The 15,738-nt window shown below is 43.7% G+C and overlaps 2 protein-coding genes across 2 annotated transcripts in view; both read right to left on the bottom strand.

Annotated features, from left to right (window-relative positions):
* The window catches only part of LOC127582617 (cathepsin L2-like), a 195,890-nt gene that overhangs the window by 156,741 nt on the left and 23,411 nt on the right, over window positions 1–15,738 (bottom strand). The window lies entirely within an intron of this gene.
* LOC127582616 (procathepsin L-like) lies at window positions 302–14,808 on the bottom strand. The gene is made up of 8 exons (XM_052038059.1): window positions 14,752–14,808; window positions 14,397–14,416; window positions 13,035–13,137; window positions 9,673–9,828; window positions 8,610–8,831; window positions 7,918–8,083; window positions 3,001–3,106; window positions 302–401 (listed from the first exon to the last, which is right to left on the bottom strand). Exons 3-8 carry the CDS (start codon window positions 13,134–13,136, stop codon window positions 302–304), a joined length of 852 nt encoding a protein of 283 aa, XP_051894019.1. The 5' UTR covers window position 13,137; window positions 14,397–14,416; window positions 14,752–14,808.

Genomic DNA, 15,738 nt, shown 5'->3' with positions numbered 1-15,738 from the left:
ATATAGTTCTGTACTGCTGAAACATGCAGACCACAGGCTTTACACTTTGGACATGTCATCACTCAACATATCAATGCAGAATCACCTATGCCCAGCAATTTCTTAATGACTTATGTAACACTTCAACATGCGCAATGGATTTCAGCCCTCTCAATGACAGGAATTGTGCTTTAGTTCAATACTTTGTATCCATAACTGGCTGTGACAAAGTTAAATGAAGATTAACAACAGTGCAAAGCAGCAGCTCCAGGCAGACAAAAAGTGATTCCTTTATCCATTCCATACGATATACTTTTAATAGTCACACCTCAGGGTAAACCGCATTTGAAGCAATTCCACAGTTGTTATCCATGTCCTTCGCCATGTGGACATAACCTTCATTGCCCCAACTTGGTCCCCAACTGAAACAACATGGAACATAGAAGAGTTCAGCCCATGATGTTGTGCTGAACTAATTAAGTTAATGACACTTGGTTAAACTAATCCCTTCTGCCTGCACATGGACCATATCCCTCCATTCTCTGCACATTCATGTGCCTATCTAAGAGCTTTATAAACTATCTTAGCTGCCTCCACTACCACCCCGGCAGCACATTCCAGGCACCCACCACTCTCAGTGTAAACAAAAATGTTCTGCATTAATGTTCTGATAAGTCATTTCTTCGAAGATTTTCTCATATAAACAAGGTTTGCAAGCAAAATCTTACTTTATCATGAAGGCAGGTGGACAGATAGCAATCATTGGGATAGGAACATTGTAAACAGGACATTCAGCCCAGGACTTTGTTCTCTCCATTAACTGGATCTTTGCCAATCTCTACCGCAGCTTCAGTTACTGCTTCCATGTCTTTGGTACTTTTCCCAACAAAAATATGCCAGGGTTCAAAGCTTCGATTGTCTCAGCATCCACAGGCTTCCGAGGGAGAGACTTCCACATTTCCACCATCCTTTGTATGGAGTAGAATGTCCTGAACTTGTGCTGAATTTATGCCTTTAATTTTGATTGACATTTACCTTGTTTCAGAAGAAGTGGTTTCCCTGAATCTGCCCTATCAAGTCACTATTATTTTAAACACCTCAGTTAGAGCTCACTTGTCAAAGTCAAGTGTATGCAACCTGCCCTTCTAACTTAATCTTCTAAGCCCAGGTGTTCTTTCCACAAAATGTGTCTGGTCAACAGTATCTCTGGAACAACTGTGCTCCACACAACAATCAATCATTTCACCCACATTTATTTCTCGCCTTCACATGGGTCCTGTACGTGAACCAGGTCCAATGTGCAGAGGGACAACCAGTCCTCACCAGTACAAGCATCTTCCTTCATCCATGCAAACTCAGCTCCTTTCGATATTTTTGTCGTGTTCTGAATTTGCTGATGCATCAGGAGCAGCAAGAAGGGATGAGCATCAACACTGTGCCAAGGGGTATTGACTGCCTGCGGGGAATTAGTATAGAGTTTCCATCAAGGAAAGGGCCCGTTCCATGTGTGCAAGGGCAAGGAACACCTGGCAAGGCAGAATGGGGACTCCTGGCAGGGGATTTTTTGCATTTCACATGGATCTGTACAGCTACAATATTGCTGAAGAACTTGAGATGAAGTAGAGGCAGAATTGGCTGATGAACTTTCAACCCGTTCTGCCACATCAAGTGCTTTAACTTTAATAACCTGCCTTTTTTCCATGGCTGCACATGGTGACAGTATTACTCCCAGCTAGCATGGGAATAATTGGCTAAATTCCCTGTCAATTAAACCTTTGTCACATAATCTGTGTGTTGTAGTAGTCACAATCCAATCTTTCCCTTCTTCAGATAATGCTGGAAACACTCAGCAAGTCAGGCAGCATCTACAGAAAGAGAAAGAGTTAATGTTTCAGGTCAGAGACCCTTCACCAGAAGGTTTCTGGACCTTAGACGTTAACTCTGAAGTGGAGCTTTGCTAGCTGTCAAACCTATCATGAATTTTAACATTTATTTAAATGGCTCTAACATCCAGAGGCATTGTAAGACTTAATCAAAGAGCAAAAAACTGCAAATTTTGTGAGGTCTCCTCTGATGAAAGGTCTTTGTCCAGAAATGTTAACATCTACTCCACTTTCCACAGATGCTGCCTGATCTGCTGAGTGTTTCCAGCATTTTCTGTTTTTGTTTCAGACCTGCATCATCTGCAGATTTCTTATTTTAATTTTCTTTGCCAGCCTCACTTGTGTAGCCTCCTTCCTCAAATCGTCGGCAATATTCAAACCTTAGCTTATTGTAAGTTAATGCATTTTGATTTATCTCCTCTCGGTATTGGTTATGAGTCCAGGCATCCAATTAATGAACAATACAATTTGTATTTATAAAGGTCCACTTGTGACCTTATCCCACAAGTAATGGTGGATTAACCTAATGACCTGTTGGCTGGCATGGATCCAAAAGGCCAAATGGCCTCTTCTTGTGCCTGAACTTCAATAATTCTATAATGACAGGGAGAGCCTGTTTTCATCTAGGACACCCCTCTTGCTTGAATAGTGTCTTGATATTCTGTACATCCACCCAAAGAGGCAAGCAGGGCTTCTGTTATCTTGCTCATTTGAAAGACTCTACATCTGCAGAGTGGCTCTTCCTCTGTAACAGGAGTTAAGATAAGGAATTGCTCAAATGCTTGGCATGGGACTTTAACTTGTAAACTCCTAAAGACAGAGTATTAGTCATGGGATACATCTGACCCTAACTGAAAGCGTCTTCTGTGAAATTTAATTACATTAGGTATAAATCCCAGTCAAGGAGAGTGGAAAATAATTTTGAAAACTTGTCAGTGTGACAAAGGGTCACAGACCTGAAATATTGACTGTTTCTCTGCACAGATGCTGCCTGACCTGCTGAGTTCTTCCAGCATTTTCTCTTTTGATTACCAGAGTGACCTCACATTTTCATTGATTCATAATAAATAAAATCAAAGTCTGAGTTCAGATTAACTTGTGTTTAATGCAATCCTCCAATTCCCACTCAGCAACCTACCTGTTCTTTACGATCCAGTATGGTTTCTGATTTTCCATTCCATATCCGACCACCAAAATTCCATGATCAAGGTTCACAGTACTACAGCGAGGTTCATAAAAAATTCCTGCAGAAAATTTTAAAAACGGCATGTTATCATGGAATTTCCAAACAATGTGGCAAATTTTACAATAAGGATCGGAAACCTGTGTGGGAATGATAAAATTCTGTATGAGGAAACCAAAGGAAAAACCTCTGCAGTGCAGGGGTTCACATGGGATGGGGCAGGGGAGATCCCAGGGGAGTAAAAATTTGATGTGAATTCATAACATCTCAGCTTCCTGACCCACATCTTGCTCTAGGAATAGTAGCGAGGAAAGATCTTTCTCCTCTCATGGTGAAATCAGGGTGAGTGGGTATATCACGCCCAGCTGAAAGCCACTGGAGGAGGAGGAAGGGGAAGGGTGACCTTTCTCTCACTGACCTCTGAACTATCCTCTTTGCATCCTTTCTGTGCTAAAATTCAGACCATGCTCATCATCCAATACTCTCTTTCCCACCTCAATGGTGTAGAACTCCATAGCCCCCTTCCTTCAATTATCTCTTCTTTGCTCCTGCTTCTTAGACAGTCCCTCGGGGTCGAGAGTGACTTGCTTCCACTGCATTTCTGTGGGCTCTGAGGTGGCTGATGAAGCCAATATGGAAAGCGCAGACTCTTCCACTGATGGGGCTGCCGGGATGGGTGCACTGTGAGGTTATGCATTCCTTCCACTATTGTAAGTGTGTTCGGTGACATGCCGAACCTCCTTAACTTTCTAAGAAAGTAGAGATGCTGGTGTGCCTTCCTTGTGATTGCATCTATGTGTTGGGCCCAGGACAGGCCATCTGATATGTTAATGCCCAGGAATTTAAAGCTGCTGATCCTCTCCACCGCCGATCCCCCAAATGTAGACTGGCGCATGTTCACCTTCCTTCCCCTTCCTGAAGTTAACAATCAGTTCTTTAGTTTTACTGACATTAAGCGAGAGGTTGTTGTTGGGGCACCACTCAATGAGGTGTCCTATCTTGCTCCTGTACACTGACGTATCACCACAGTGGTGTTGTCAGCCAATCTGTATATGGCACTGGAGCTGTGCTTAGTCACACAGTCATGTGTGTATAGAGAGTGGAGCAGGGGGGTAAGCACGTAGCCTTGAGGTTCATCTGTGTTGACGGTCAGCGAGCAGGGGATGTTGTTACCAATCCTCACTGATTGAGGTCTGCCAATGAGGAATTCTAGGATCCAGTTGCAGATGGAGGTATAGAGTCCCAGGTCTTGAAGCTTGATGATAAGTTTAGATGGGATGATTGTGTTGAACACCGAGCTGTAGTCAATCAACAGAAGCCTGATGGATGTGTTCCTATTGTCCAGATGGTTCAGAGCAGAGTGAAGAGCCAGAGAAGTCGCATCTGTTGTTGAGCTGTTGTGACGGTAGGCAAATTGACGTAGATCCAGGTCCTCTCTGAGGCAGGAGTCGATTCGCGCCATAACCAACCTCTCAAAGCACTTCATTACAGATGATGTAGGTGCTGCTGGATGGTAGTCATTAAGGCAGGTCAGCTTCACCGAGCTTCACTCTGTTGTGGACCCACTCTGAAGCAAATGTAAGGTGTAAGATGGAGATCATCTTGGAGGGTCTTCCACCACCCTCCCACTTGATGGAGTCAATGACTTTAGTGAAATTGAGAAAGGTTGTATATATTGGGTCTTGTTGCTCCCTCCATTTCTCTTGGACTGGTTGCAAGGTGAAGACCATGTCCTCTGGGCACAGTTGTTCAGCCACTAGGAGGAAGTTGTAGAGGAGCAACCTGGCGATGACTCTCCCTGTAGCAGACAACTGGGAAACCCCTCTGTAGTTACCACAGTCGGTCCTCTCCAATGATACTTACACCCTATTTAAACTCTTGCTTCCGATAGGTTTGCTAGCACTGATGGGAAGGATTTAAACCAGCCTGACATGTGGGTGGGAAATGGAACAAAGATTCTGAAGAGAGAAAAGCAGAACTGGGGATGAAAGGCAGAAAGTTAATGAAAGAGCTTAAGGTAGAGAAAACAGAAAAAAGACAAAATATAAACTCTGAAAATGCCTAATGGTTTAATCCTAACACCTCAAAGTATAGTACGTAATGCAGCTGAGTTGAGGGCACTGATGAATGATGTGTAGAAATATGATATTATAGGTATTATGGAAGTACAGCTTAATTCATGTGGGATAGAAAGTCTGGAGACACAAGAGACTGCGGATGCTGGCCTGGTTACAAGGTTAAAGAAGGGATAAAAATAGTGGATGACAATATTATTTAAAGAAATAATTCCAACTATGAGAAGGAACGAGAGGATAGTCAAATGAGGCTATTTGGGTGGAATGACACTGATCACATTGATGGGAGTAGATCTCCAAACAGTATGAGGGAGATAGAAAGGGAAACTTGTAAGCAAGTACTGGACAAGTGCAAATGGCAATTTCAATTGCCCTAATATTAAGTGGGAGACGGTCAGTGTAAAGGGTATAGAGCATACATAATTCTTCAATTCAAGTCATTTATCTGGTAGGTAATAAGCCAATAACGAAGGAACAAAGGGGTGTGTGGTATGGTGCAACTCTAGGTTTAGATTGCAGGAAAGGGTCCATTTTACTGGAGTGAGAAGTCATTTAGCAGAAACGAACTGGAAACAACAATGGTTCAGTCTCAGAATGATGGCATCTAAGAAAGAACTTCAGAGTAAATATCTTCCCCCAAAGAGAAAGGGTGGTATTGCCAAGACTATAACCCCATGGATGATGAGGTGCATGGAGAACAAGACAAGGTAGAGAAGGGGAGCTCATTGAAGACAGTACTTGGATGTTAGTGGAAGAACCGTAACCTGCAGGGCTTCAGAACAACTGCAGGGAGGTAGATTTATTCTTTGTTGACCAGCAGTTGGCACAATGGTCTAAATGGACTCTTTTGGTGTCTGAGAGTTTCTATGATTTTACAATTCCATTGCATTTTGATCTATCTTCTCCTCTCAGTTCTCTTGCATCCTGTACAATGAGCAGTAGCGTCCCAATTAATGAAGGAACCAAGTTGCTCCCCTTGTGACTGCAGTGCCCACAAGCAATAATTGGATTAAGAGGTGACTCAGAGTACAGGTGTAGGGTCCAGGCAAGACACAGCTCTCATAATTTCCATAGAAGTTGGACCTGAATGTGCAAAACTTTCTTCTTTATTCATCTGTGGCTCAGTTGGTGACTTTGCTGATCCTCTTAGGAAAGGAAGGTACATCTGAACATAAAACAGGAAGAGGAGAAGGCCACTCGGCCCCTCAGGCCTGATCTAGCCCATAATAAGATCATGGCTGACCTGACTGTAACTTCAATTCCCATAAACTTTCATTGTCTTGCTTATCAGGAATCTCTCTGGAGTGAAAATCTAGAGTCATGAAACAACCGTGTTATCAGAAAAACTGATCTAGTTCACTAATGTCCTTGAAGGAAGGAAGTTTGCAATCTACAGTGTAACTCCAAACTCACCAATGTGGGTGAAGTTTAATTGCCTTTCGAAATGATCTAGGAAGTCATTGAGTTCAGGGGGTGATTTGGGAAGCGAGTATCATCCCACAATCATACTTCTCAGTAGGCCAGGAATACCTCCCCTACCCCACCAATGCAGGGAAATGACCCTGTTTCATGGATTCTGAGGGAACAGAGTAAAGTTGCAGAAAGAAGTTCCTGCTTTTCTCCTTCTGGAAGTGGCAATACTATGCATTGTGAGAGATTATGTTGTATATCACTCAGCTGGATCTTCTGTTACTATTCGCTCACGGGCCGTAAACATCACTGGCATGACCTGCATTTATTGTACCTTCCAAATTGCTCCTTAAACTTCCGAGATTAGGTGGGTGGACCAGTGGCGCAGTTAGTAGAGCCGCTGCCTCACAGCTCCAGCGAGCCGTGTTCAATCCTGACTTCGGACTCTCTCTCTGTGGAGTTTGCACATTCTCCCTGTGACTGCATGGGTTTCCTCTGGGTGCTCCGGTTTCCTCCCACATCCCAAAGGTTTGCGGGTTGATAGGTTAATTGGCCACTGTAAATGGGCACCAGTGTGTAGGTGAGGGGTAGGATTTAGGGGTAATTGATGGGAATGTGGAGAAAACTTTTAAAAATTGAATTAATGTTGGATTAGTGCAAATGTACGCATTTTATCAATTGCACTAATAGCTGGAGGGCCTGTCAATTTTAAATACATGAAAATTAATTTCAAATGACATTAAAAAAACACATACTTAGCCACCAGTTTACCTGCTAATCGTCAATCTGTCCATGTAAAATGGGCCAACAGCATTTATTCCTCATGTTCGCGCACTAAAGGGGGGCTACGGAAAGAATTCTGAACCTTTCTTCTGCTTTGTCCCTGGACGGCCAACATCTGTTGTCCTTCTCTGAACTGGTCTGTATATGAGTGCACACAGTCATCTGTTTGATTCTCAAATGGCTGAGAAAGACATTCAGCTGGAGGTGGCTCACCATCACCATCTCAAGGGACAATTGGGGGGGTGGACCATAAATGCCAGCAATGGCCAAATCCTGAAAAAAATCCAAAGCTTCTTTACAGTAGAGCTGCCCCAAATTAGGATGAGGCCCAAGACCAATTTTGGAGGATCTGTGGGCTATTTTGGATGTTATCCTTGGTTTGCATTTATAACAGACGTGGGCCAATTTACCTCTCCCATTGGGACAGCGGAACAAAATCTTGTTCCCAGTAGGGTTTCAGAAGACCCAAATGTTAATTGTTTCTCTTTCCACAGATGCTGCCTGACCTGCTGAGCATTTTCTGTTTCCGTTCTTGAAACTGAAGTTTAGTGTCACCAAACCACAGCTCTAGTTTTCTACTTTTGTCTCAAATCCTGCTCCTTACCTGATTTGTACAACATGAAGGATCTGTGCTCTGCGTCGATGCCAGCAGAGATCGGTCCAACTGTGGCCACTGCTGCAGCTAAATCCGCTTCAGAGTCCTTTGGGATCTGCTTGACACCTTTGCAAGTGGCAACAATGTTGCTCTGTTTGGATTTACAATCACCATTCTAGAGCAAAACACACCAGAAAAAGGCCAGTACATGAGACCCAAACAATGGCCAGGAATTGCCTTGCACTGATTAGACAACTTTGCTTGAAGTGCAACGTAAATCTGCTAGCTCTTTGGAAAATGCTACATTATCGTAGAGTCAAACATCACAGAAAGACCCCTTCTGCTCACCAAGCCTGTGCTGACCATCAAGCACGCTGAACCAATTTTTTATTCTCTCCACATTCCCATCAACATCCCCCAGATTCTCACTTACACACAACGGGGAATTTACAGCCGCCAATTAACCTCCAACTTGCATTCCTTTGGGATGTGGGAGGAAACCCAACTGTCCGAAGGAAGCTCACGATCACTGGGAGAACGTCCAAACCCCACAGAGAGCACCAGAGGTGCGGATTGAACCCAAGTCTCTCCCGCTGTGAGGCAGCAACTCTACCGACTGTGCAATGAGGAAGTTGAGCAAATAAAGTCAGAAAACCGTGTGACAGGTACAACCAATGAAGTCGAAGAAAAAGGAATATTACCTTTGCAGTGTACGGATAGGACTGCTCGGAAGCAATACCTTTTTCTTTTATGAACGAGAAGCTGGCCATGACTGATCCACCATTACAGCCTGCATTTCCTACAGCTCTGCTACAGTCCATCAGGTACTGTTCGCTCAGGGAAACGAGCTTTCCAGTTTTCCTAAATACCTGTCCCTCCAGTACTCCCGTGGTGCTGAATGCCCAGCAGGAACCACATTGGCCCTAATGAATAAACAAAGATTCAAAGTGAGGGGAGAAGATCTGCAGAGCAGTTCCTGTCTTCCCAGTTATTGAGGAATATTGAACTCCAAGGGCAAGAAGGTGAGTCAAGGGAAGAAATATAGTGGTGTGGGTTAGGTGGCAGCCTTTCTTGGGGGCAAAGCTTGGAGCTGGATTCTGCCAGCTGTTTGGACAATCATGGATTTTAACTGTTTTTAAATTGCTCCAACATTCAGAGACATTTTAAAACTTTTAATCAAAAAGAGAAAAACTACAGATTCTGTAAGGACTGATGAAAAATCTTTGACCTGAAACATTAACATCTGTTTCTCATTCCACAGATGCTGTTTGACCTGCTGAGTATTTCCGGCATTCCTCAGTTTTTTTTTGATTTTCCCTGAGTTTCAAGCAATTTGTGAACATTGGAAGAGATGAAAGGCAGTACTATATTTGTGAAGAGAGGGATTGGTCAGCATAGGAAATGAGTCCAGGAGACTTGCAGCACATCAAGGGAGTGTGAGGGAGGAAGGGAGTGCTGGAGGACAACAGATGGCAACTTAAAGAGAACAAACAAAGAAACAAGGGAAATATGGGAAAATCAAAGGCTTTTCTTTGTGTGACTGGGTAGAAAATCACGGACTGTAAAGAATGCTACATAAAGTCAAAAAAGCCCAATAATTTCATCTTCAGCAATTAATTGTATTATAAAAACTTCAGCAAATTATAGAAAATTATTCATTCAACACTGCCCCTTCCAAATTCAAGATCTATCCCAGTGAAGTTTTGATATTGCCCATTATCAATAAACTGCCCAGTTTAAAACTACTGAGCAGCCGATAGTTACCTGATCCTTCACTGCAGTAACGTAGCCCTTAGGCCGCCAATCAACACTCAGAGGCAATTGAGCATTCGCCTGTGCTGTGAATACTTTGCAAGTTGAGTTCTCAACTTCCTTTATCCTGCTCGTATTCAGCAGAAGTCGCCTGAATTCCTCCAGAGTCTAGAAATTCAAGAAATCTGAAATGTTAACTTCTAACAGTTTGAAGACTCTATCATAATGTTTTACAATTTCACAGTATGTTTCCATAATTGCTCACTGCACTAAAAGCATTCATTAAATTCTGACCACTAGAAACAAGAGTTTGAGAATCACTGTCAACAAGGGGACTTTATTAACTAAGCAAATCAGAGCTGCTGACATCTGTGGCTCAATTTCCTCACAGCGTATGTGTGATCCCATAAATGGGTCGTTTTAACTTCAGAGAAAAATCACACATACGTCCTTTTTAAGCAACCACAGTAGAGCATTTTGCAGAAGAGCTGGTAGGCTTCACCAAACAAGGGACCTGTAGAAATGGCAAGGAGGACATTGATGGTTGACATGGAGGGATTAATTGGAAGATGTTCATTGCTCAAAGATAGATTGAGATGGAGGCAGATACTTCCGCAGCATGTTCTTCCATTGAAGAAAGATACCTATCACCTGTGTGATACGTTGAGATTTAGGATGACATCTGCTGGAAGACATTAGCTGAATATATCAATGCACTCGCACACTCACATCCTCGCACACACTGGGTCATAATCACTGACACTCTTTCTCTTGCAGGAGGTTAGCTCACACAGCTGAAAAGATTGCAGGAGACAGTTGGGAGTGATGCCAACTATGCCCAAAGGATAAGTCACCTGGGCAAGAGGGTATAGCGGTCATGAGCCCAGCCAGCACAGAGCAGGGAAGAGAATAGCAGATTACTGAGGGTAACAGTGTGTGCATCCTCCATCCCACTTACCCCTCATCCCACAGTTTCTCCAGTCTTATAAGAATCAAATAGTTTAAACATGCACCTCTCACCTTACCATGACCATAGCTCTAACCACCAGTACAAGTGAACTTTAAGCAGGCCAGAGGAAAGGACAGCGAGTGCTCCAGCTCCCTCGATGGTGAGTCCGCATCCCAATCCTGCTCTGGAAGGTGCGGATGAGGGCTGTGTAAAGGCAGCATGGGTGAAGGCTGACACCCATGAACACAAAGATGCTTCTGGCATCGTTCAGCCAATCAGAGATGTACTGGAGGAAAGAGAAGCTCCGACCTGGCAAATGTCCTAATGTGGAGCCTGAGCCCATCCTTTCCAGTATGGACAGAGTGACCAGTTCCACGTCAACACACTCCAAGCCAACCATGGAGAGCATCCCAAAGACAAAATACTCAATGCATGAGATCTGCACTGAAAGCTTCTGCCTTGTAGGCTCAGGTCATCTTCATGCAAGTCCATGTTGTGCCATCATGGCTATGGATTTTACTGCTGGCCAGAGCTTTGAAGAAGCCACTTCCCCAGCAGATTGGCAGCCCAGTTAATGCCCTGCCCTGTTGGAATGGCAATACTTCCCTGGGCAAAGGATCAGTGCCCCTCCCTCAGGGTGACATAGTTCATGCTTCCACAGCTGCTGCCCCACCACTGACCTTGATGCTCGTCCATCAGTTGACCACCCCCGACTGCCACTACTCAGGACTTGACCATGCCGTCCGAACGCAGTGCATCCAGGCCCACAGCTGCTCAGGGTCACTCTGCACAGCCGTGCTAAGGGAACGTCAGTCTACCAGCTGGCTATGGTGCTGTTTTGAGATAATCAAGCAGCAGCCACTGGGAGCCAGGAACGAAAGGGAATGCGCAAGCTGATTGGATGAATATTAAATGGCTTTGATCTTGATTGAATGGAGGAAAATGCTTGGCTTGCTGAATTGCCTGGTTCTGGTTTTCACGATGAGTGTATTACTGGAGCCTGAGGTGACCAGAAACAGAAAGATGGTCACGTGAACTATACCACCAGGGACATTCAGGATTTCCTTTGTTATTGCTGATAGTGATGGCTCTGCTGGGAGATCAGCATCCCTTGACCTTCCCTGTTTTCCATGAGGGTGGTGAGGAGTTGTCTCTCATCCAGCAGAGTGGTTATAGAGAGGAAACATTGATATTATTGTTACAGAGACAACTCCCACATTGTGACTGATCAAAGGAGAAAAAATGTCTACTTCCAACTGAGGATATGGTGTGACTTGGAGTCCACACATGTTGAAATATCCAAGGAGAAGCTGCTCCTGGTTTTCCAGGTGGCAAAAGTCGGCTTGTATGGAGAATTCATCCGAGTCTCTATGGCTGTGGAGACCTCTCCTTGCATTCCTGCATTGCTGCGTGAAGTAAGGAACTGATCCCTCACAGAAGTGTAATCAGTCTCCAAAGTGCTGCAGGAACTATGGCAACCAACTATCTCCTGGTTATTTTCTGTTCATTGGTGATCCTCAGGAATTGGGCAATGGCACTGAATGTGGTAAGGAGATGGTGAGGTTTCCACCGCGTTGAAAGTCATTGCCAGGGACAGTATAGAACATAGTGAATTGCTACTTATCCTGCCAAGTTCTGGCAGAGAAGAACCGTCTCTCTGTCTGAGACCTAAGCTAGAGGAGTGGGCTCCTCGTACCATTCTCTTTGACACAGCTACACCCTTCTTCCTCATTTCGTCCTCCACCTCTTCTTCCTCCCACTCCCGAGCTACAGGCTGGAATTGTGCCCGATCATTGCAAGATTTTGAATGAAGCATGAGACCAGTTTCGAAGAGCCCTACGAACAAGCCAGGAAAGGGAATCATGACTTGAGGTTCCCAATGGCACTCTCCTCTGAGCTTCCCATGACACTGAAGACACAGGAGGAGGCCATTTGGCCCATTAGATCCATTCTTCATCCTGTTCCTTCTCTCCATGTTTCCCTATAGTCCTGTACATTAATCTCTCTCACATACCCATCAACTTTTTAATTCTTTAACCACTTACTATGCTCAGAGTAATTCATATAACCCTAAACTCCCTGGACTCTAGGAAGCAAATGTAATATCCCTTAGGGCAAACAAAAATGTGTGTATTTCTCAATACTTTGCACTGGATTAATATTACATCTGGTGTTCATTTTCCAACAGCATTGGGCAGTTAGGTAATCAAATTAAACAAAATAGACACAAAACCATAAAATGCTGGAAAAACTCAGCTGGTCAGGCAGCATCTGTGAAAAGAGAAACAGTCAACGTTTGTGATCCTTCACCAAAACAAGATGAACATTTGGTACACTTCACATTTGTTCTATGGTGGACCATCACCTTTCATCCATTGACAGTATTTTTGGACGTTGGCATCCCTCACTCCCACTTTGTACGTACCAGATCGCCAAACTGGTTCATTCCCACAGTAAATGAATGCTTCCCCATTGAATGCTCCAGGTTATGTTGTTCAATGTATCTCATATTCTTCTCCCAAATCATTCTTCTGTGATTCACATTTTCCTAAAAAGCAACATTGCACTAAAAGTAAACATTAACTTATTTGATCATTGTGCCCAATATTTGTTATTACTCCAGCAGCCCAATCAAATGGGAATGGACAGGTTCCACATTCCATGTCAATATTCCCATTTCTCCATTCCCACTATAGCTCTGAACTTCAATATTAGAAGATAACTCACCTTATTAATGACAACAGAAGGTGGGCTATCTGCTGGAAGCGGGTCAGGACCTTGAATTTCACCCACAGTGATCCTCTGCTGTTTTTTGAGCAGGGTCCCATTCTGCACAAATTGCTGTGTACTCTTGAACTGTTGTGTACAAGTCTACTCTTGAGTAAATGTTACTGCAGTACTGCTCTAAAGGATTTCTCACCAGCATCCTTAATGGAAGTCAGACTCTTATAAATGTAGGTACCAGTGGGAATCTCCAATTTCTCATTGTTGTGCATCTTCCTTCCTGGTTGCTAGAAAGTACCAGGCCAACTACAGCCCTCTTAGGTACTATATTCAGAAAGAAGCCTTTCAGAATGACCCCTCCTCTCCTGTTGCTCCCACTCAGCTCCCGCTACCACCCAGCCAGGAACATCTACTGTTCACATCCCATTACCGTGTGGCAGATCTGGAGCAGAGATTCAGCCAAAGCAGTGAGTGAACAAACCACACTCTCCAGCTTGTCACACACTTGTCTAAGCTTGGTTGAGATGTGTAATTCTTTATGTAGAACATTCCAGGAGATTAATGTGTCTTAGCATTCTATACTAACATGCTGAGAGAATGATGTTAAAAGCTATATTAATTCCTCAACAGATTCACAAAGTTAAGATTACCTAACTGGATACTAATTGGTCAGTTCTGTAACTTAGATATCTTTGAATTGCTTTTCTGTGTTGTCCTTTAACAGAATAATTCCATAAAGGACCTTGGGAAACATATCTTCAGACTCTGAAATGTTGCTCAGCTCATACATTCATTAAAAGTATTATGTTTTGAATCTTAGTATAAAGTAGTAACAGGAAAAAATTATATAAAGAATGATTAGCAGTTGAGTTGTCACTTCTGGTGTTCTGGTCAGTTAATAGTCCTGCTGCCTTGTGTTCATCCAACCACTGCAACGCACCTTCTAACTTACACCTCTCTTGCTGAATTACATTGGCTCCAGGTCTGGTGATGCCTCCATTCTGAAATCATTATCCTTGCTCTGCTGTCCCTCCATGCCTTTATTCCTCCCTGTATCTGTAACTTTTTCCAACCCTCCACCCTCTGAGATCCCAAACTCCTCCCAGAATGGCCTCCTGGACACCCCAAATTGCTGAGGAATTCCTCTCCTGGACCTTGCACCTCCATCCATCTCCTCCTACAGGATGATGCTTAAAATATACCTCCTCCATCAAGTGTTTGGTTATGTTGTATTATGTCCTTTGGTGACAGTATCAAATTTCGCTTGACTCCCCTGAAGGGTCTCAGGATGTTTTACTACTTAAAGACACTGGATAAATGCTAGCTACTGTTTCAATGTAATTTGAGTTGTGAGAAAGCTCTACAACCTTCATTAGCTCAGAACCTTGATAGAACAACAAGCATTTACTGCCTCTTACCTCTTGGTACTGCTTCCCATGGAATGATTTCCAGCTGATCCAATCTTCATCCAGTGATGGGTCAAATGGTAAGCCAAAAGCTACAGCCAGAATCCAGACCATTGCACAGCCTGCACTCAGAGGGAACTTCATGTTGGACGGTCTGACAGAGCAAGGCCTTTGGAATATATCAACAATTGTGAATAACATTCCCAGGTTCTTGAGGTATCATTGCTTTTAACTGTTTATGAACACTTGATCTGGTAGTCCACTAGTTGTGCTATGGATCACAATCCCGACAACTTAATTGAAATGGTACCTGACTATTTTGGGAATTATAATTCTAAGCAAACCTTAAGTGAAAAGCTGGCTTCAGTAACATGGCCACGTAGGTGGCACAATGCCACAGTATATAGAACTGCTGCCTCACAGCTGTGTAGGCCTGGTTCAATCCTGATCTCTGGTGCTATCTGTGTGGAGTTTGCATGTCCTCCCTATGACTGCATGGATTTTCCCCAGGTGCTTCAGTTCCTTCCCACATCCCAAAGATGTATGGTTGATAGGTCAATTGGCCACTTTAAATTGCCCCCTAGAGTGTAGGCGAGAGGTAGAATCTAGGGAGAGTGGATGGGAATGTGGTGTGAATTAAATGGGATTACTGTAAACAGGTGGGTGATGCTGGCACAGATATGTTGGCCGAAGGGCCTGGTTCCACATTGCATGATCCTGTGACTAAGTTGCCATATTGATGTAAAAATCCATCTAGTTTACCAGTCTCCTTCAGACGCTAAATCATAACATTCTTGTCCAATCTAGTCGTTATGCAACTCCAGTCCCACTCTAATTTGTTGCTCCTTAATTGCCCTCTGAAGTTGTCTGGAAGCCTTTAAATTGTGTCAAATAAAAGCAGAAAATGCTGGAAACGCTCAGCAGGGCAGGCAGCGTTTATGGGGGGGAGAAACAATTCATGTTTCAAACCTTCATCAGAACCAACAGAGAGTCCTGAAC

Source organism: Pristis pectinata, chromosome 24 (genome assembly GCF_009764475.1).
Source record: "Pristis pectinata isolate sPriPec2 chromosome 24, sPriPec2.1.pri, whole genome shotgun sequence".
Taxonomy (NCBI): Eukaryota; Metazoa; Chordata; class Chondrichthyes; order Rhinopristiformes; family Pristidae; genus Pristis; species Pristis pectinata.
Note: the sequence above shows the minus strand (reverse complement) of the source record. Positions and strands in the feature narration are given on the sequence as shown.

Coding starts and splice junctions, on each gene's coding strand:
- LOC127582616 (XM_052038059.1), bottom strand. CDS start 13,136: ATGATTTGGGAGAAGAATATGAGATACATTGAACAACATAACCTGGAG. Junction 9,829..13,034: donor TGAACCAGTTTGGCGATCTG/GTACGTACAAAG, acceptor TTGAATTTCTAG/ACTCTGGAGGAATTCAGGCG. Junction 8,084..8,609: donor CCTATCCGTACACTGCAAAG/GTAATATTCCTT, acceptor GTTTTGCTCTAG/AATGGTGATTGTAAATCCAA.